General features: G+C 40.4%; 1 protein-coding gene across 3 annotated transcripts in view; it reads left to right on the top strand.

Annotated features, from left to right (window-relative positions):
* The window catches only part of KIF13B (kinesin family member 13B), a 144,734-nt gene that overhangs the window by 67,142 nt on the left and 54,847 nt on the right, over positions 1–22,745 (top strand). For all 3 annotated transcript variants that reach the window (XM_069850602.1, XM_069850601.1, XM_069850600.1), the window contains exons 9-19: positions 314–426; positions 857–968; positions 6,621–6,833; positions 10,606–10,716; positions 13,773–13,907; positions 15,909–16,039; positions 17,424–17,510; positions 18,514–18,704; positions 19,536–19,746; positions 21,212–21,374; positions 22,458–22,604. In XM_069850602.1, the coding sequence (XP_069706703.1) occupies positions 314–426; positions 857–968; positions 6,621–6,833; positions 10,606–10,716; positions 13,773–13,907; positions 15,909–16,039; positions 17,424–17,510; positions 18,514–18,704; positions 19,536–19,746; positions 21,212–21,374; positions 22,458–22,604 (1,614 nt within the window). The remainder of the gene's footprint in view (positions 1–313; positions 427–856; positions 969–6,620; positions 6,834–10,605; positions 10,717–13,772; positions 13,908–15,908; positions 16,040–17,423; positions 17,511–18,513; positions 18,705–19,535; positions 19,747–21,211; positions 21,375–22,457; positions 22,605–22,745) is intronic.

Raw genomic sequence — 22,745 nt, 5'->3', positions numbered from 1 at the left:
GCCGTGGCAGCTGCACCACTCAGCTTGGTGTCATCTGCAAACCTGCTGAGGATGCACTCAATCTCACTGTCTGTATCATTGATGAAAATATTAAACAGCACTGGTCCCAATACAGACCCCTGAGGGACCCCACTTGTCATGGATCTCCATTTAGACTTTGAGCCATTGACCACTACTCTCCAAATACAACTGCCCAACCAACTTCATATCCAGCTAACAAACCACCCATCAAATGAAGCTTGATTCTGATTTGAAAATATGTTAACTATGTAACAGTGAACTAATGGTAGCTATTCTCTGGTTCCTCCTGTAGACATCGGGCGAGAAGGTGGGCAAGCTGAGCCTGGTGGACTTGGCAGGTAGTGAAAGGGCAACTAAAACTGGTGCTGCAGGAGACAGGCTGAAAGAAGGAAGCAACATTAACAAGTAAGACTTGGTGATTACTGATTTCACTTTTTTTCATCAGTAAAGTCATGACTGCTAAGTAGAATACACTTATTAAATAGGATAATATCAGCATAAGCTCTCATAGCCAGTTTTCTTCTTCCCTTCTATCTACTTTTCCTTCAGACATACAGTACTCTTACATGTGTGAATGAAATCTCTCCCTGTTTAAAATTATTGACGATTTTCATTCAGTACTTGTGTTCCCACAACTACAACATAATTGCATTAGGAAGACATGATTATTAAGGCTGAAAACAAGGAGCAGAGCTTTTGTGACAAAAGAATGATCAAAACTGTACTGAGATCTTTCTCCCTGAAGGTCATATTTGGAGAAAAAGAGACTGTCTAAATATGCATTTGACTAATGAATATTTGCAGATGTTAATGATTGCTTGTGTTCTCTGCACAGATCCCTCACAACTCTTGGTCTGGTTATTTCTGCCCTGGCAGATCAGGCTGCTGGCAAGAACAAGAACAAATTTGTTCCTTATCGTGATTCTGTGCTCACTTGGTTACTTAAAGTAAGTACTTGGTTCATTTTTTTTTTTTAAAGAGAAATGAAAGAGACGAAAAGGAGAGAAGAGTCCCATTTAATGAAATAAAACACTGTTCTTCTGTCTCATTTTCTGGTTTGGATGCTACCACAATTGTCTTTGAAAAATTAGGTGGATATAAGCCATTAGTATCTCTACAAACTAAATCTGCTCCCTGTCTTCTGCTGACCTGTAACAGCCTAAAAAATAAGGACCTTAAAAAAAATTGCAATAGAACCCCCTCTATTTTATGGGTCAGTTTGATACAGCTTCACACACAACCTTGGAGCTAATTTAATTTGGACTGTTGCCACATGCGACTGAATTTTACATGCTGGCATGGTTAGCTTTGAAGATTTTGATTAAGACAATTACCTTTTCCTAATTGTCTAATATATTTGCTAATATACTCTGCTTTTGTCAGCTGAGTATAGTTGCAGAGCATTATCCCAGTTGCAGTCTGAGGAACAGGTCAGAAGACTTTGTACATCATATTCATGTGAAGTGAGCAGTTAATTAATTTTCTGTGCTGCATAGGATTCTATTATCTGCTTTGAGGAGAGAAAAGAGCGTATCGTGCTGGCACTTGGATGAAGATCTGTAAGGTCTAAATGAAAAACAAGTTGTTAAATAGGAGTTTTATGTATGTCACATTATCACAGAATCATAGAATGGTTTGGGTTGGAAGGGACCTTAAAGATCATCCAGTTCCAAGCCCGCTGCCATGGGCAGGGACACCTTCCATTAGACTTGGCTGCTCAAAGCCCCATCTGACCTGGCCTTGAGCACTTTCAGGGATGGGGCAGCCACCACTCCCCTGGGCAACCTGGGCCAGTGTCTTACCACCCTCACTGTGAAGGATTTGTTCCTAATGTCTAATCTAAATCTTCCCCGTTCTAATTTAAAACCATTCCCTTGTTGAACTTTATGAGGTTCAATTAAAAGGGAGGCTTTTGGTTTTGTTGTTCTTTCTACTACCTACATGAGTGGCCATAAGGTGCAGTAGCATGATGACAAAAAATATCTTCAGAGTACAAGTCTGGTTTTAGGTGTAGCCGTCACCTGGATTTCTCCTTCTTTCTGAATGAGGAGCAAACACACATGTAGCCCCTTCTGTCTGTAAAATACTCATCTGCTAGTAAAGGTAACTTTTCTTTCACTTTCTTATCTTGCCTGGCACAGTTTGGGTGGTCTGGGTTGACTTGGATTTTAAAGAATTATCAAATTAGGTGTCACGTGCAGCTGAGTTCTGTTTCATTTTTGTAACCTACCATTTTATTAAGATTTATCTCTTTCATCATTTGATTGCCAGGATAGTTTGTAACCATGTCTCACAGAAATACTGTCTTACCAAGTTTTCATTTTTCCCCTATGCTCTGTTTTATTGTTATCAAGGAGCAACTAAAATATTTGTTAGAAAGTATAATTTGGGAAGAAACTGACTTTTGGCATCACCAATCTTATTTGTCCTCTTACTTTTGTAGACTCTCTGTCTGGATTTTGTTGTCTTGAACACTGCTTTGCCTCCTCACCCATTCTTAGCAATGTTTTTAGATGTTGTTTGAAATTTATGCCCCTATTTCCATGTGGAAAGGAAGAGTTACCTGCAGGTTATACAGATGTGTGGAGATTTAAAAAATATATTTTCTTTTAGGAGATTTGGAAACAGCGTTGACTTCAATGCTTTAAAATAAAATCTGTACTCATGTAACCCCTTGACACCACAAGCCTTCATTTTTCTCAGTGCTGTCTTTTAATGAAGCTTTCAGCATGACTACTGCGAAACAATTTACCCCTTCTTCCCTGTGCAAACACCACAGATACTGGACATCAAATTGTACACTCACGAGGGCTGCATAAAAATCAGTATGGCATAACAGAAATAGTGTCTAGGCTTTCCCACAGTAGAATAAATCCTTCTGTCAGTGTTCCTTGTGCTAGGGCTTTTTTACTGTTTAAATATATTTTTGCCTCTTTATATTTACACTGAGTTTTTAAAACAAGGGCTTTCTGGCTCTCTGCAAAGAAGGGAACAAAACCAGCATGCAGTTTGCTTCAGTTTCTCCAGTGACGTTTGTGCTTTGGCTTCTGGTGCAGCTGAGGAAGCAGAGTGGAAAGTTTCCTAACGAATTTCTAGTGTTATTGATAGAATTAGTTATGCTGTTCTATTTCTAAACAAATCTAGCAAGCAGACTGGAATTCCTGGTTAGCACCTGTCCAACGCATTTTAGCTGCGTTGACGATGGCCACGCACAGCACAGGCGTCAGCTCATAAATAGAGGCCCACTTTTGTTCTGCCTTCTTTCAAGCAAACCTTCTTTGTGTCTTTAACATCCAGCTATGTTAAGTGCAAACAAAAGGCTTGGGGCTTTTGGAGTTTTTACAAACACACTCACTGAGGAGAAGCTTTATTTTGAAAGGGGAATATTGAAACATTTTTTTTAATTAAAGATCAAAGGAGGGTTTTATTCATTCAAAGAGGCGTGTTTGTGGAAGCCATGAGATGGTGGGCTATCTCGCTCTCTAGCTTTCAACATCTAATTATGATGCCAAATTGGAGTAAATGTGTTCTAACACGAGGAATATCTGTCATATAGAGTCTCTCTAAAAATCTGAGAAATCAGGGGAGTCAGGAGACCTCAAGATGCAACACTTCATGTTTAATTTGTTGAGGACCTCTATATGAAAGCACCAGGTGAAAAATACTATTGCAAGAGGAGGCTTAAGAGTGGTATCGAGTTATGCGTGGGAAGCAAAACAGCGTATCAGCTTTCTAGCCTTTTCATAGGATCCTAAGATGGTTTTGATTGGAAAAGATCTTTAAGATCGTTGAGTCCAACCATCAATCCAGCCCTGCTGAGTCTGCCACTAGACCATATCCCCAAGTACAACATCTACTCATCTTTTCCAGGCTTCCACAGGTGGTGAGTCAACCAACCCCCTGGGCAGCCTATTCCAATGCTTGACAACCCTTTCAGTAAGGAAATTCCCTCCGACAACCAAGCTAAATCTCCCCTGGTCCATCTTGAGGCCATCTCCCCTTGTCCTGTTGCTGGCTACCAGGGAGAAGAAAGAGACTCACCCCCATCTCACTACAACCTCCTTTTAGGTAGTTGTAGGGAGTGATAAGATCTCCCATTAGTCACCTTTTCTGGAGACTAAATAACCCCAGCTCCCTGAGCTACTCATAAGGCTTGAGTTCAAAACCCTTCACCAGCTTTGTTGCTCTTCAAAAACTTTTTTGGTTTTATCTAATTCTCTTGATACAAAGATCTCATTTTCTCATTTTAATCAGAAGTCCAGTGTGCTTTGCTGATGGCTGCTTTAAAAAATAGAATTACGGATCTTTACACTGCAACTTCTTTTCACAATAATCTTGATGCTAGAGAAGACTCTGCCAGTTTAGTCTTAGAAATAAGTAAACTTATTTATTTCCACCCTTGTCTCTCTCTATCACGTGCAATCCCAGCCTTTACAGGCAATTTGCAGATGCTGTCTTCGCTAATGAGAGGCTGGCTTAGTATTCATCCACCTTTCTTGTTTAACATTAAAGAAACTGGTGAAATCAGCCCAACCGTTTTATACATAAAACTTTTATGGGACAGTCTGCCACTGGGCTTGAATAACGACAGCACAAGAGGAGCTGTACCCAGCTTATAATGGGTGTTTTGTGAATTACGGTGTGTCACTGTAACGGCCTTCTCAGCTGTTTGTATAGTGGAGTTGCAATTCACATAATGAATTAATCCTATTTTGGAGCTAATTAGTGCAGTGAAAGAGGTTTCCAAAGTGCAAAACTGTTAAGGTTTGATTTGGAACTGAAGTACCTGGCCAGCTCCCTGATAAACTTTGTTTTATGCAGAACAGGGATTATGGCTGCAGAATGTTGTTCCTTATTTTCAAAACCCGTTAACAAATGGAAGAAAGCTCCTCGCTTCTGTAGAGCCAGAAATGAGTCATGTGCTCTTGTTACTGTTTTTAAAGTTTTCAGTAGATGCTTTGGAAAAACATTTGTGTGTTAGAAAGTGGATTCTCCCATGCCATGTGATTATTAGAGTAATAAACTCTAATAAACTGGCTGGTCCTCAGATGAGGGAAAAAGTCAGGGCTGTTATTTTTTACTGACTTCTCCCCTGCAAGTGCTAACCATGCTGGTGTGCCTCACTGTGCCAGACACCATACAAATGAAATTATATCCTCTACCCATTGTCAGGGCAGTCCCAAGCACAAATAGAGGCCGGACAGAGAATAGATTGAGAGAGAAGCCTTGAGGAGAAGGACTTGGGGTAGTGGGGGATGAGAAGCCCAACACGAGCCAGCGATGTGCAGTCACGGTCCAGAAAGCCAATCGTAGCCTGGGCTGTATCTAAAGCAGTGGGACCAGCAGGTCTAGGGAGGGGATTCTTCCCCACTACTCCAATCTCATGAGACCTCACCTGGAGCCCTGCAGCGATGTGATCCAGCGGAAGGTGTCCCTGCCCATGGCAGGGGCATTGGACCTGGATCACCTTTAAGGTCCCTTCCAACCCAAACCGTTCCATGATTCTATGAAAGAGCTGCAGCCCTTTTGCATGACCGGAGAGCAGAGCCCTCCCAGTGCAGCAGCGAAGTGGCTGCATGGCTGCAAGGTCACTGTTTGACCACTGAAGCAGACAGGCTACTGTCAAACTGATTTTTGGCATCATGCAGCAACAGGGAGAGTCTTAAGGAAATACTTAATACATTTTAATGATTGCTGGGGAAAGCTGCACGTGTGCCTTGTAACTGAAATGGTTAGAGAAGCAGCTAATGTAGTTGGATTGTTGTAATGGTAGTGCCTGACCTAGATTTCATGGGTTGTTGAAGATGAAAGTTAATAGCATGGTTTGTCTCAGAAAGGGATTTTGGGTAAAATACAAACAAACAAAAAACCCCAACCAACCAAAATAGATTTGCTGCGATATTTAAACCAGAATATTATAACTTTTGCAATTAATAAAAGGATTGAACGCTTCCTCCCTTCCTTCCCCTGCCTTGCAGGAATGTGGTTGCACACCCTTCTCCTGTCAACCAAATTCCAAACGGGTAATTTCTTACATAACTCGATTTAAATTTGCAAGCTGCGTAAGTGGGGGAAGGGAAGGCCCCTTGTAAGAATAAAATCACCTACATTGCTTATGAGGAGATCTTCAAGTAATTTAAATTAGGTACTTACTGGAGACACCTTGCTTTCAGTCTTTAAAATAACGTACTCAGAATTCATCATGTTCTTTCCTGAGGATCTTCAGTAATATCTGAGATATTTAATGTTGAAATGCCTATTTATCTGGTTTATAAACCTAAGCAGAAAACATAAAGTAAGCCTTTGAAGCCCTTACTAAGCACCAAAAAAAGGATTGTTTTCATTCTTATTTAAACTAAAACTGATTCTGAAAGCCAAGAATGATGTTTCCTAAGTATGCTTTTAAAAAAACAACTTTCCTAGATTTACACAGCTTAACATATAGATTTTGAACTCTGAAGCTCTGACAAAACTGTTTCTGTTATTAGTTGTCAGCATTTACTCCCAACTCTAGATTATTATTATTTGCTGCCTAAGTTCATTGGCTGGGTACAACGAAAGAAACCTATTTTAATTTTATCACCTCTATCGCTTTCCAGGACAGCCTTGGTGGTAACAGCAAGACTGCCATGGTAGCAACAGTAAGCCCAGCAGCAGACAACTACGATGAGACCCTTTCAACACTGAGGTATGCAGACCGGGCCAAGAACATTGTTAATCACGCTATTGTGAACGAAGACCCTAATGCTCGCATTATTCGGGAGCTCCGTGAAGAAGTGGAGAAGCTGCGGGAACAGCTCACAAAAGCAGAGGTACAAATTTTAATCTTTAACAAGCCAGTAAGTCCTATAAACCCATTGTCAGGACTTTCTTTTCTGGCACTCAAAAATAAACACCACAACGATATACTGCATGGTATCTATGAGAAATCTCCCTTCTTTCCTTTTTTCTGTACGTCAGCCTTGAAGCACAGGTGATAATGTGCTATACCAGGATCTGTTTGAACACCTGGTGGAGTAATCTTGTTTTATTGCAAGATAGAGATAAAAAGCAGGAGGACATGGAGGCAGGAGTAACTGTTCTCAACTGAGTATCATAGAATTGTAGAATTGTAGGATTGTTTGGTTGGAAAAGTTCTTTGAGATCATCGAGTCCAACTGTACCTGTCCACTAATAAACCATGTCCCTGAGCACCTCATCTACCCACCTTTTAAATACCTCCGGGGTGGGGAACTCCAGCACTGCCCTGGGTAGCCTCTTCCTGCGCCTGAGAACCCTCTCAGTGAATAAATTTTTCCTGATATCCAATCTAAACCTCCCCTGGTGCAACTTGAGACCATTTCCTCTCATCCCATCACTTGTTACTTGAGAGAGGAGACCAACACCAATCTCACTATAGCCTTCTGCTTTCAAGTAGCTGTAGACAATGATGAGGTCTCCCCTCAGGTTTCTTTACTCTAGACTAAACAATCCCAGTTCCCTCAACTGTTCCTCATAAGACTTATTCTCCAGCCCCTTAACCAGCTTCATTGCTATATATGGACACGCTCCACTGCCTCAATGTCCTTCTTGTGGTGAGCCCAGGATTCGAGGCACAGCTGGTTTCACCAGTGCAAAGTACAGGGGCATAGTCACTTTCCTGCTGGCCACGCTGTTTCTGATATAGATCAGGATGCCATTGGCCTTCTTGGGCACTTGGGCCACTGCCGGCTCATGTTCAGTTGCTGTCACCCAAGACCCCCAGGTCCTTCTCTGCCTGGCAGCTTTCCAGCCAGTCTTCCACAAGCCTGGAGCATTGCAGGCTCTAGGCAATATTATGTGTATCTGCATTGCTCCCTCAATGAAATTGTGAAAGGAGCATGGTCTAAATGTTAGATGAAGGCCCAGAACTAGTGTAATTCTGAGTTCTGTTCTCAACTGTGGCAGAGGAATGGTGATATAATCCATCTGTTCTGCAGTTAAAGAAAAAATATGATTGCAGTATTTGCCTCATGAGGTATGCAGGGAATGCTGGCTATGCTGTTAGAAATGACTAGTGAATTTTGGACTGTTCTCATTTCAGCTGCCTAAGCTAAGCATCCAAAAAGTGTATATCAGCTTCTTTAAGATATCTTAAGTTAAATACCTAAAAATTCCTCTAAAATAAGAACCACGATACTCTGAGAGATGCAACTACTCCCCATTTGTTTCATTTGTGAGCATTAATGCCAGAATAATGGCAACTTTCCAAAGAAATGAAGTCGTGTTTCCTAAATATGAAGTAATAAATATTTCCTTTGCCAAGTGTTAAAATCCCACCCTAGTTGTCATCTTAGTGGTGTTGACAAAAAGTATGGAAAAATGGTGTAGCTGGCCATTAAGAGGCTATGCAGTAAAGGTCACACCTCACATCCGTTGTCATGTGCTCCTCTCAGTTCCTTACATTTGTAGCCCATCTAATTGTTCTTACAGAAATGTGCATAAATAACTTTTAAAGTGAATAGAAACATTGACCTGTTATGACAGTCAGGTTACATTTTCAAAGCTCATGTCTGAATATAGAGGTAACTAAATTGTGGCTTTGGGTTTTTTTTTCCTCTTGGTGTCTATATCCTTTTCTCTCCTAAGCCACCAAGGGAGAACAGAACCTGACAGCTTATTTTTCACCTCCCCCTCCCAGAAGAGTAAGGGGTTATCCTCTTTTCCCCATTTTTGTTTTAGTCCATACATTTTGATCTTTTCTTGTCAAAACTAATATCACATGTTTTAATTTACCTGTGCCAAGAGCACTAGCTCATCCTTCCTAAGCTGGGAATTTAAACTAACTGTTTTCACAGAATCGTTTAGGCTGGAAAAGACCTTTAAGGTCATTGAGTCCAACTATAAAGAGAAGCACACCAGCTGGTCTGGTGGGTGTCTGAGCCCACACAACTGGTGATCTTAGAAGCGTCGTAGGGAATGAGGAGAATTACTTACCTTATTTTGCAGTTGAAGCATGTGAAGATGTTCAGTAATTTTGCCCCAGGCCCAAATAAAATAGCAAATAAGACTTAGACCGGTGAGTAACTGGGCTTCATCTTTCTGTCCTGCTCCGTGGAGTCCAGTGCCTTTGAACTGATCATGTTTTATGAGGTATAATAAATCTTTGTTCTGGAGATTGCCTTGATTTTGCTGTCCTTCTGTGGTGGAATTCATATTCCCTTTTACGTTGTATTTAGGTATTTGAGATATTCAACTAGAAAAAGACCTCATGGGATACATCAGCTGACAGTTCCTAGACTGTTGTGTCTCGAGGCAGAGGAAACTCCTGTCTTAAAACAGGATTTTCCACTACTGGCGCTTGCTCCTTTTCTTGAATGAGCTGCAGTGTAATGATTTGGATTTGGATTCCAGTAAAGACTTCGGGGTTTTGTGGTAAGGAAATATCTGATGGAGAACGATGCTCACATTGTTTAATTGACATTGCATAAGTCCCTAGCAGCCAAAAGCATTTTCTTCATGTTAGCAGTAATCATAGAATCAAGGAATGGTTTGGGTTGAAGGGACCTTAAAGACCCCAGTTCCAACCTCCCTGCCATGAACAGGGACATCTCTGACTGGATCAGGTTGCTCAAAGCCCCATCCAACCTGGCCTTGAACCCCTCTGGGGATGGAGCATCCAGCGACTTCTCTGGGCACCCTCTTCAAGTTCCTCACCACCCTCTCAAGAAAACATTTCTTCCTGAGATCTCATCTAAAGTAATGGAGTAACGATATAAGGAGAGACCACGGGGTTACTGTTCGGGATAGTACAGGAGAAACATGACAGTACCGAGACTGGAGGCAGTCCACATGTGTGGTATGAAAATATTGATATCTCTTCAGTTTTTGGAGCATCTGAGGGGTGATGGTGGGGGTCTCTTCTTCTTCTCAAGTTGGTCCTTTTGTGGAACATGAGCCTTTCACTATTTCACAAAAATAAATTAGAGATGTGATGGATTAGAGAGAAAATCAAATTCCTATGTCCAGCAGCACATCATTAAGCTTCTTCTACTACTTCTTTTGTAAAATGCATATGCAGAGGTTGGGTAATCAGATATCAACATCTCAGATGCTTTGATATTTGCAGTAGAAAGGAAAAATCACACCTATCAGACCATGTCCAAATGTAAAATAAAAATATTTTGGTGACATGGCAGCTCAAGTGATGGAGACATTAACTGTTATTTTGAGGGACAGCAAGCTGTGATGATGGTGGCAAGCCATATCAGCAGCTGAGAAACAAGCTTGGTTTGCATATGAGTTCTTTGGGATACTTGTATTGATATAGAAATGAGGTTAGTTTGCATTTGAATATCTTTGTGCACATCTGCAAGCATCATGTAATTGGTTAGCACTGAAGTATATAAACTCAACTTTAACATCTGTACTTGAAACTAATTAAACTAACTTTTTGATGGATTCAGCATTTATATGCAATATGTATTTTAAAAATCCCTTTGCTTACTGGTAAGTATGCCTTGGAAATGAGTAAAGTTATATTTCCTTTTTTCCCATCTGTGTGTCAGCAATGTGAAAAAAATAACGCAACAAGCTTTCTTGTTTAATTTGCTTTTCTTTCTGCAGGCTATGAAATCACCAGAATTAAAAGAACGATTGGAGGAATCAGAAAAGTTGATTCAGGAAATGACTGTGACCTGGGAAGAAAAATTAAGGAAAACTGAGGAGATAGCACAGGTTTGCTGCTTTCTTCCACTTCCTTCCCCCGCTTTTTATGAAAAATAGGTTTGTTTCCTTTGTCTCTCAGTTCCTAGCGATTGTCTGAGTCTCTCTCCATGTTTATGTGTAAGTAGGTCAAGCTTACTGCCCTTCTGAAAAGCTTCACTTAATTCCTTTGATAGCTGGGTGCCTCCCAGATTGCTGTTCCAGTGACAAGACTAAATTGTCACTGTATGCAAATAGAGAGGTAATTTAAAAAAATAATAATCTGTGGATGAGAGGATTACATAGATTTTATATTCTTCAGACAGTGAGATTGTTGTTTGTGATGAAAGATGAAATTCGAGAGCATAAATGCAACGTAATGTACAGTGTGCCTTGACAGACAAGGCAAAGGGCATTTGGAATTTTAAAGAATAGAACTGTTCGGGCTCCCTGTGCTTTTTAATACCTCTTACACTGATATTTAGGGTCTTAAATATGAGGGTTGTATTGAAAAATTGTACAGGTCATCATGGTTATCGCATGACGCTTTCAGTTCTTATCACACAAATGCTGATGTGTACATTTGCAGTACGAATCTTTTGAGAGGGAGGACAACCAAGAGGTTATGAATAGTGTGTAATAAATAAGAAGAAAGCAGAGCATCCAATACAAAGCGCTCTTGTAGATGACAATCAGAATAGACTGTTGACTTTTGTTTTAAAGATCCGTTGTCAGAAATGCTGCTTGTGTCTATGAAGGCTTCCTGGCTTTCAATGCAGATGCATAGCATGGGCTTTCTCCCTGTGTGTGAGGGTGAATAGTAATCATAGAAGAAATAATAATAGAAGAAATAGTGATAGCAGTAGTAATTATAATAACAATCAATAATAATAATAATTTGTTATTGTTATTATTGTTATTATTGTTGTTATTCTGCTCTCATCGTACACAGTAGTTTCTCAGCACAGAAGCCCCGAGTCATAGAATCATGGAATGGTTTGAGTTGGAAGGGACCTTAAAGCCCATCCAGTTCCAACCCCCTGCCATGGGCAGGGACACCTCCCACTGGATCAGGTTGCTTCAAGCCCCATCCAACCTGGTCACAAACACATCCAGGGTGTGTGAGGAGGTTGAAAAACTGGAGTAATAGGCTCAGTGCTAAAGACTAAATCTACTTTGATGTTTGCACGCAGCTGCTCACTTTAGCTCTCTTCCTCTTTATCTCTGAATTCTCTGCATGTTATGATGTTTTAGAGCTGGGAGTTTCCTGATCCTTGCAGGTGTAGAAAAGATGACCTTTTTCAGAGGAGGGGCAAGGAGTGGCATTTATGCAGTATAAAGCTGTTTCAGGACCACTTGGAAGCCAGTGGAAAGAACTTTCTGCCATCTTCAGTAGGTTTACAGAGGCCCAAAGTTAAAGGCACTTCTGTCATGGCTTGTCAAGTGATTTTATTATTGGCCAGCATCCATCTGTCAAATTGTAGCAGTGGGTAGAATGGAGAAGTAATTGTGACTCTTGGAGGAAAGGATGATTCCTCATAATGAATTTGGGCCATCAAAGAGGCAGTTTATGTAGATGGAAGAACTGTAAGGGTTCAAAGCCTTAAAGACTATGTGAATAGGCAATTTTCCACATTTTCTGTGAGTGTTTGACATACCTTTAATGTGTTTAGAGTGTTTAAGTAAATCAGCGGTATGTCTTGAGCAAAACTTAACAGCAACTGGCTCATTTTCTTTAAGTTGATCTTATGAGATTTAGACTGCGAGCCAAGTCCTCCTTTTGGCAACACATTCCCTATTCTGTAGATAGTAAGGAATTGCGTGAACTTCAGAGCCTGGCACAGAGATCTTTGACATCACACTGCCATTTTTCCCGTTTTATTTGGTTTTTTTTCCTCTCTCTCTCTCTCACACACACACACGACTTCTCCTTATGAGAACGTTATGTTAGTTTTGTAAGTATGTGGATTGAGAAAATCAAGAGTGAGTTGTGCTTGCTATTATTTGCAATTTTAATCTTGATTAGACTTTGTACAGCTCCAACCCTGAAGAAAGAAATGCACTAAAGAGTATGATGTGCTAAGTTTTCAAATTCAAAGCAAACTTGTATGTAAAGGTCAGAACCTTAAGAAACGTTCCAGCATTATTCCTCCATGATCTCTGCTAATTTTTTTCCCGAAGTCCCAGCATCACAGGGAAAGTGCTGTAGGGCTCTTCCATTTTTTCACTTACTTGTTTCGCCCTCCCTTGCTTCTCCTTCCCCCTGGTAATTCTAAGAGAGGCTGTCCATATTTCTTTTAAAATATTTTTTTATGTTGTGGATAGTGAGTCTTATTTCTGTGTCTGTTTCTGATCCTGGGAACAATCCTCAGCATTTTTATCCCAATGTTTTTCTGTAGAAGAATCCCTTTCTGTTCTTAAGTCAGAAATGTTTAATGTTCCTCTTTCACTGCTCTAGTCTTCACCCAAGCACTTGCCTTTGAAAGATGTACGTTTTTACACAGTGATGCTTTGTTGTTGGATTCTATGAAGTCTATTGACAAGAACAAAACACCATCCAAAACACCACTATTCTTGTTCAGCAGGAAGTGGTATTTGCATTACTTAAATAGCGGGTTGCCAATATTTTGTCATTTTGATTGCTCTGGAATAAAAGATAGACATGGAGCTTGACTTGGCAGGGATTTAACTTTAACTTGTTGCTTTTTAGCTCAAAAGAGAAAATAAAGGCCTCTAGAGATGTCTTTGTGGTAGCGTTTTGCTGTTCCAGTGAGGTCATGGAGAAGCTCCTACAGTGCCACAGTGTGCTGCTCTCCGCTGTTTTCCTTTTTAACTGGGAAGATGCAACTCTGTGAGACCACGGCACGTAGCCCTCCGAGACCAGAGGTGGAAGAAGAGAAATTACGGCTCCCATCACCAAAGCTTGATATAACTAAGGCTTTTGTGTCTTATCTGTCACAGAAGAGAGAGTTACCTTTTTCCGAAGTAGCTGACCGTCATTTTGTCTTGTGGCTTTGGCAGATAGGAATGCGTTTCCGAAGGGCTGTACATCAATCAGCTTCAATTTTTTGATGGCTACTCTCTTGCAGGAGCGTCAGAAGCAGCTGGAGAGCCTTGGCATATCTCTTCAGTCTTCTGGAATAAAAGTTGGGGATAATAAGTGCTTCCTGGTTAATTTGAATGCAGATCCAGCTCTCAATGAACTTCTGGTATACTATTTAAAGGTAAAATAAATATTCTAATATATATATATATAAATAAAATTTATAGTTTTTAAACAGAAGTGGGCCTCTCATGCCATTGACAGAGGTGTACTTAGGGGATTTTATAAAAGCTGCATATCTAAAGCATTCTCCGATATTCACTGCTTCATTAAAAATAATGAGTACAACATTTTTATTTCAAATTTAATTCTTCATAGCAGACAATGGCTTGGGGATTTCATGGTTTGGTTTTGTTTTGAAAGAAATTTAGAGATGTTCCCTTTGAGAAATTGTCTCCTTTTGGTTTTGGTTTGTTTTTTTAATGCCCACTTTCACAAGGTTTTATCCAGCAAATTGTTTTATACGAGGATTGGGCATATCAGTAATCAGCTTGCTTCTACTTCTGTAGTCCAAATTCTGACTACTGTCTGCAGTTTCTACAATGCATTTTTATTTCTCATGATGCAACTTGCCAGGAGTGAAAAGCAAGTTCTGTTCTGCCTTATCACTTCTGCCGATGTGCAGTCCCTGGTACAGATTTTAAACATAAAACACGTAATGTGACTTTTGGACTCTGTACTGAAACTTTTGAGCTGTTTACTCTGGTTTAACAAACTGTAGATGTGATCTATAATCCGGAATAGAAATGAGATTACAACTCCTTTTAAGCCACATTTTAGAAGTCCTAAAAATTTAGCAGTGTGAGAACGTCGGCAGTTTGAGCTTCACCTTGTATCATTTTCTTCTCTCTGAGGTCATCTATAGTAACTCCCAAAACAGCCACAGAATTGGGTTGAAAGGTGGTTTTGGGTTAGTTTGTCTTAGGAAATAACGTGATTTTCTTTTGTATCAGACATTGTCGCTCTGTGATATCTCAATGAAGGCAAGGGAAAGAACGCTTTTCGTTGTTTCAGAATAGAAATAGAAATGTTAAAAAGTAATAGAAATATTAAAAAGGATGGAAAAAAGGCTGAGCTGAGGTTTTGAGAAAAGAATGAAATCCTTGCACGTAGGTGTCCAGAGTGTGACTGAAGTTGCTGAATCAGCCCCAGCACTGACAACTCTTGAGGCAGAGCTGACTTCTGCAGTGTTCATTGCGAAGACATGACTGGAGTACGCTGAAGATTACGCCTGCTCTGAAAGCAGGCTTTGGCCTATCGGTACCAGCAAAGCGCTCTCAGGCAACACTGAGCTTTTGTCCTGGTCTGGAGAAAGCTCCGTTGCATGGGACAGGTTTTGTGTGTTTCAGTTAGTCTTTAATTGCTATTATTTTTTTATAATGCGAATTTGTTTTGTTAGTTGAGAATTTTGGTGTAGAAATCCCTGTGCTTTGAAGTTCTTTTGAACTGACTCACACCTGTTTTGGCTAAAATCCTGAGGTTGATATCTCTTGCTTCTCAGAGTAGATACCTTGCCTGTGTTCTCTTTAACACTCAGCTGCTCACTCTGGCTCTCACAAGTACCAAAGTAGCAGTTTTTGTAAGTACAGAAGGACCGTTTCATTTGACTTATCCAAACTATTGTATCTGCTCCTCAGAAATTGCTCAGAGATGCCTAAAAAAGGAAATAAATGAACTGGGGTGTATGTGGAGTGATCCTTCCTCTGCCAAATCCCTCAGGCCTTGAGTACTTCAGGGATTTCCTAATCCATTGGATGATCTCGATGGAAGCTGTGTAGCAGCCACGGATCTAACCACGGCGAACCTCTCTTGATCCCTCCTTATACTTCGGCTTGTACAACACCCCGAGGCACTGAATTCCACAATTAAGTTACACAGACCTCTTCATCTTTGGATTTAGCTGTTGCCTGTAAAATTTCCTGAGTGCTCCCAACTTATAAAACAAAAAGCTGAGGATTTGCTTGCAGTGTTTCATTCACCTTTTTCCCCCTCTGAGGGAAGCATTGAACTGCTTTCAAGTTTTGGAGCTAGATGGGAAGATCTATCTAGAAGGCAAATGGATGTGTTAGAACTAGAGAACTTCTGTAATCCATTGCTAACATCTTGATTATTTTTTTCCCAGGAGCACACTTTAATAGGCTCAGACAACTCTCAAGATATCCAGCTGTGTGGAATGGGAATACTTCCTGAGCACTGCATTATAGACATCACCCCAGAAGGACAGGTTATGTTAACACCTCAAAAAAATACCAGGTAAAGGAATCAAATACAGCTCCAGTTGTGTAATAGTTGTAGTTTTATCTAGTATTTTATGATTAGTGGTGCAAAATGAACTTTTTTCCAAAGAGACCTTAGAGCAGCCTTCCAGTACTTAAAGGGGGACTACAAGAAAGCTGGAGAGGGACTTTTTACAAGGGCCTGTAGTGATAGGATGAGAGGGAATAGCTTTAATTTGGAAGGTGGAAGATTTCAGTTGGACATTAGAAATGCTTCACGCTGAGAGTGGGGAAGCCCTGATGCAGGTTGCCCAGGAATGCTGTGGATGTCCCCTCCCTGGAGATGTTCAAGGCCAGGTTGGATGCAGCTTTGAGCAGCCTGGTCTAGTGGAAGGTGTCCCTGCGCGTGGAACAGGTGAAAGTTAGAACTGGATGGGCTTTAAGGTCCCTTCTGACCCAAAGCATTGTATGATTCCATGATTCCCGTGTAGTCTGAAGTAAGAAAAATTCTACTTCTTATATCCTCCTTATACGTTTTGTTTTAATTGTCACCTACTTCTCCATTAACTCCTATCTTTCAATCTGAAGATATTTCTCTCAGTGGTAGTATTTGTAGTCTAAGTTGTCAAAGAGCCAATCAGTAAATTGTGTGTGTTTTCAGCAAGTCGATGCTCACTGATTTGCAGCTGTTACTATCAAAATTCAAATTAATTTTCTAGAAAATCTGTTGATATGCAAAGAGCTGCTGGAACATTTGTTGCTTTATTTGATTAAGTAGCAGTACTTGAAAAGCAGATGGTATATTCAAATTGAGCACAATATGGCATGCATCATCAGCATCTCCAATAATTTATTGTTAGATACACCGGATTCAAGAATTTCACATTTACCCTGGTTTGTAGTCAATCCTGCTTTGAGCAGGAGGTTGAATATCTGAGGATGGCATCCTGAGATTCTCTGCAAATTTGAGTTATCCTGTCATCCTCTTTTCAAACTTAATCTGACTCTGAAATAGAAGTAGTTTATGGTTATTCTAATTAGTTTGTCTTTACGCTATTTACATAGCAAAGTTCTCTGATGCCGGATTCAAATGTTTCTGATTTATATCTATTTCAAAGCATGTGAAAAGTGTTTATTTCCAGTGACACCACCTTTATCAGGCCCCTCATTTTTAAGGTCTAATTATACTCCCCGGCCATAGCTGTCATAATATCTGTCCAAAAGTACTGAACTCAATAAGCTTAAGCAATCAAAAAAAGCTGCGTTTGCAGAAACAGCACAGGGTAGGTGAATGAAGTTCTTGTGGCTATTTTGCCTGTTGGCAATCTATAAACCTGTTCTCCTACCTTAACTGGTTACAATAAATAAAAATATTGAGGCCTGTATAGATGGATTTGCTTTATATTTCTGCCTTTTCACAGGACGTTTGTAAATGGTTCTGCTGTCATGGGTCCTATCCAGCTACATCATGGAGACAGAATACTGTGGGGAAACAACCACTTCTTCAGGTACAAAAGATATTAAAGAAACTCTTAAGTTTGTGCCAAATTTCTTTTATTTGAAGGTATAAGGAAAATGACAGAGGAGCCTTTAGGCTGCAGGAGAAGATGATTTCTTTTCCATTGGGATTATGAAGGCAACGCTGATGTTAGGCTGTTCTTGAATGCTTGCTGTCATAGTGACTCTGCCTAATTTTAATTTCAGAGCAATAGATTGACTTAACTTCTTGTGTTTTTCAAGGGTCTGCACCTTTGCTTATGCAGTCCTTGCTGTAGTTATCAGTACTGTTATCTCACTGAAGAGATTTAATTTTTAAGCCGGTAACTCTAATGTGGTTCAGTACCCCATTAATACTAAGTACTTTCTCTTCCACAGTGAGGATATTACATCCAAGCTTTGACTTGGATAAGTTGCTTTTTAGATTTTACAGCTAAGGTGTTAGATTTTTTGACCCAAGTTATACAGTGATCTGGGTCTTACAAGGGCACTGTGTTCTCTCTTCCCTGGAGTTCCAGCTCGAGCCATATCTGTGACCTTCCTGTATCAGGCGGAATCACTGCGCAGGAATGTTTTGTGAATGCCTGTGTTCTTGAAACCCTCTGTGTCTGCTCTGAAATACTTCAGAGATAGTGGACTTAGATGATAATCTAAAAATTAATTGTCTTCTTTTGTGTTTGAAAGAAGAATCTTCCTAAAAAGTTGGATATAATTTCATGGTTGACTCTAAATTATTTATATATAGAATGACTGAAAAAACTCACTGTTTTCTAAGCTACGTGATGACTGATATCAGGTACTCTGTATTATTAAAGCATAGAATGAATTAGTTAGTTTGCCTTGAACTCCCCTGTTTACCCTGAGGAAAACTACACTCATGGGAGATCAACAAATTTCAAAAGGAGAAAAATCTACCCATTTGGATAATCTTCATTTTAATAATCTTTGAAAACAACTCATTGTTTCAAAGCTGAGCAATTAATAGTTCTTTTAAAGTTTTCTCCTTCTTTAAAGGCTGAATTTGCCAAAGAAGAAAAAGAAGGCAGATCATGAGGATGAAGAGCGAGACAACTCTATGAAGTGTAGTAATAGTATTGAGCAGCTGGACACCGATGGAGACAATTCCAGTGAAGTTTCCAGTGAGATTAACTTCAGCTATGAATATGCCCAAATGGAAGTCACTATGAAGGCACTTGGTAGTAATGGTAAGAAGCAACAGAAATTTTTGGAAATAGGGACAGAATATAAGGTTATATCTACTCCTCACCACAGACTTTTTTCCCTTCTAACTCCCTACTGGAGAATATTTCTTGCAAATGACTCATTTTAGCACTTGAGGGGGGAAGAAAATACCGCAGAATGTTTTCTTTGGCGGTTCTTGTTGAGGAAAAAGGCAAAACTGGAATATTGGTGGAAGTGCAGCCTAAAATTGCAGTGTTCTCACTTTGTGGTTTATTTTCCTTCTGTTATGTCCCATTTGGGCTTTAACTGCAGTGATTTCTGTGTCTGAAACCACGTTCCTTAGGTTTAATAGTCTCATGTAACTGTCCTAGAATGATATCATAATTTTGGGAAACAGGAAGAGGGTTTTTTCAGCTTTGTCTTTCTGTTTTCCATCCAGTCTGATCTGTAGATGTTTATTTTACCCCACAGTTCAAAAGCTTTTTCTTAACATGCATTACAGCAAAAATATAACTTCTTTCTCCTTTTATCTGCTATGTTTACTCTCTAGGACATTTCAGTAGCTGCTGCAGCCCCTAATCTGGGTAGCTGCAAATAGCATAGAATCATAGAATGGTTTGGGTTGGAGGGGACCTTAAAGATCATCCAGTTCCAATCACCCTGCCAAATCATGGTAATTTGTGCCTTGCCCAAGGTCATATGGCATATCTGTAGAAGAATGTGGGAAACATCTTGTATTTCTGAGTCCACTGCCTCTGCCCCATATATGTTACTGCTTGTTTCCATTTAATTTTATGGTTACCTGGTATTTGACTCCAGAAGTACTAACTACTTTGTTTTCAACATCTTCTTAGATCCAATGCAGTCAATCTTGCAAAGCCTGGAACAGCAACACGAAGAGGAGAAGAGATCTGCACTTGAACGACAGAGGCTGATGTATGAACATGAACTGGAGCAACTGCGAAGGCGATTGTCACCAGAGAAGCAGCATTTCCGCAGCATGGATAGGTTCTCCTTTCATTCTCCCAGTGCTCAGCAGCGCTTACGGCAGTGGGCGGAGGAGAGGTGGGTAATCAAATCTGACCATCAGGAGTGTTCATTTAAAATTCTTCAGTGCTAATAAATTTTGCAGGATTTTAATTGCATTGCACACTTCTGCCAAATTTCTGAGAAGACCCTTGTGGCGGGTAGGGAGAACATGACAAAAATGTCAGTCTAACGACAATCAGACCTGTAGAAGGAATGAGTGCCGGCTTTGTTGCTAAGGAGAAACTCTATCCTGATCCACAACAAATTTGCCTAAAGACAAGGTGATTGCATCAAATTTTGGGACTCCTACTTGAGTTTGCTTTGTGGATCATCAGTCTGCTGCTGGACAGGGGTGAGGCACTGGCACAGGCTGCCCAGAGAAGTCTTGGACACCCCATGCCTGGAGGTGTTCAAGACTAGGTTCCATGAAGCTTTGAGCAACCTGATACAGTGGGAGGTGTCCTTGTCCATGGCAAGGGGTTGGGACTGGATGGGCTTTAAGATCCCTTCCAACTGAAGCTCTTCTATGATTCTGTGAAGGTTCCTCTTCACTCACATCCTTCTAGTCTGACCTGAGCAGGTCCTGGCAACCAGCAGGGTACAGAAAGAAAAGGGAGTAAGAGGACGAATCAAAGGATTTTGATACAGAGCATTGCAAAAACTGTTCAGTAACCACAGAGGGGCCATTATCCTCTTTCTGTCTTCATAGACAATGGCATTAAGGTTATTTACATCGGCCTCTAAATGATCTTTTCCAGTATTACTGTCAGAAAGAGCAGATTCAGGAGGAAGATGACAATATAACAATGAGTATGGCAAAGACAATGTAATGAGAAAATACAAATATATATGGCTAAACAAGCAGCTTTTGAAATAGAAAACATCTGAGACAGTTTAACAAGCTGTTAGCTATGTGTCTGGAATATTCTGTGGTACCAGATTCCTGTGCTCTTTGACACTTGTCAGGGAGGCCAGTGAGCAAGTGGGTCGTGGTGTTGGAGTAGACCTTTCTCTGTAAGAAATCCACATCTGTGGTGGGGAGACTCTGGAATAAGCCACACAACACCAGAGCTGACTTTTAAGCAGATGCATGGAGAAATTTCCATAGCCAGCAGTATGCCCATGTTTGTAATCTTAAAATTCATTCAGATAATATGAATTCCAGTACCTTAAGGGGGCCAATGGGGAAGCTAGGGAGGATCTCTTTTGTCAGGATGAGGGATAATGAGATGGAGCTTTGAGCAACCTGATACAGTGGAAGGTGTCCCTGCCCATGGCAGGGAGGTTAGAACTGCGTGAGTTTTAAGGTTCCTTCCAACCCAAAAGATTCAATGATATTTTTTTTTTCCTCCCAGAAGAAATGCAGTGTAATTCACATGATTTTTGTGTTAAAAAGGTCTTAAGACTCCTTCCTGTCAAGTGATCATTTGTTTTGCTCTCATTTTCAATGCTTAAATGCTGTAATTTTTCCTGTCTCCCCTTCCAAATACCCTTCTTTTAGAGAAGAAATGTTGACCCACAGCCTGAGAAAGCTGCGAGAGCAAATTGTTAAAGCAAATTTGTATGTGAGAGAAGCCAATTTTATCGCAGAGGAACTGGACAAGAGGACAGAGTATAAAGTTACCCTTCAGATCCCAGCTTCAAGCCTTAATGCTAACAGTAAGGTAAGGTGGCCCTAATGGAACTACATCATTATTCAGTAGGTTTGCTCCTTGGTGTTCCTATTTGTTGTATTCTGACTTTAATGGTCCTAGGTAGTTCGCCAGTCTATTTGTGTGCATTACATATGGTTCCATTAGCACATGCTACGTCTTTATCTTATTTTTTTACCATAAAAAACTAATAATGTGAATGTTTTCGCAGTACTCAGGCTGTTATCAGTACAGGAGAGGTATTCTATTCCAGGATTAGAATTTTTATTACATGCTTTCAAGGTTTCTCTCATCTGCGTGTTTTTCTTGCGATCTTCTGGCACAACCTGAAACAGGGTGTAAAAGAGGGTTAAATGTCTGCACTAGTCAAAAGCTGCAGACAGCAGAAACCTAAGCTGAAACTTCAGGCCTGCTGTAATGTGAGAGAGTGGGGATTGTTCAGCCTGGAGAAGAAAAGGCTTTGGGGACACCTTAGAGCAGCCTCCCAGCACTGAAAGGGGCTACAAGAAAGCTGGAGAGGGGTTCAGGGGGCAAGGGGTTTTCAGCTGAAAGTGGGGAAATTTAGATGAAGTAATAGGAAGAAATAATAATAATAATAGGGCGGGGAGGGCCTGGCCCAGGCTGCACAGAGAAATGGTGGCTGTCCCATCCCTGTAGGTGTTCAAGGACAGGCTGGACTGGGCTTTGAGCAACCTGATCCAGTGGGAGGTGTCCCTGCCCATGGCGGTGGGTAGGAACTGGGTGGGCTTTCAGGTCCCTTCCAACCCAAACTTTCCACGAGTCTAATATTCTCTGGTATTTGGGAAAGGCTTAAATGTTCCTATTTCTAACACTTATATAAAGTGAAAATCCATGGAAACTAGTGCCTGTTGTTGTGATTAGACTTCTTAGTTATACTGAACATGAATGTACTATGACAGCCTAACTCAGTCGTTCATGCTTAAATTTGGTTACTTAAGCTAGAATAAAAAAAAAAAAAAAAGAACAAAATCGAGACTTTTTCCAAAGATGTTTCCAGTTTTGTGTTGGCTTTAAACTATGTTTTTATTGTTGTTAACACAATTCCTTATTGATACATCTTTAATTGTTTCACAGAGAGGTGCACTTCTCAGCGAGCCTGCTATTCAGGTGAGAAGGAAAGGAAAAGGCAAACAGATTTGGTCACTGGAAAAGCTGGAGAATCGATTGGTAGATATGAGAGATCTTTACCAGGAGTGGAAAGACTGTGAGGAAGACAACCCAGTAAGTAAAAATTACCCCGGTTTTGTGCTGATGGAATTACATCCCTGTTAAAGTTTTTGTTCAAGTAGATGCGAGAAAATCTTCTGGTTCAGGAGGCAGAGGAGGGAGCGAATATGTAAAGAGATAAGTTTTCCTGAGCTT

This window comes from Phaenicophaeus curvirostris, chromosome 2 (genome assembly GCF_032191515.1).
Source record: "Phaenicophaeus curvirostris isolate KB17595 chromosome 2, BPBGC_Pcur_1.0, whole genome shotgun sequence".
NCBI classification, from domain to species: domain Eukaryota; kingdom Metazoa; phylum Chordata; class Aves; order Cuculiformes; family Cuculidae; genus Phaenicophaeus; species Phaenicophaeus curvirostris.
Note: the sequence above shows the minus strand (reverse complement) of the source record. Positions and strands in the feature narration are given on the sequence as shown.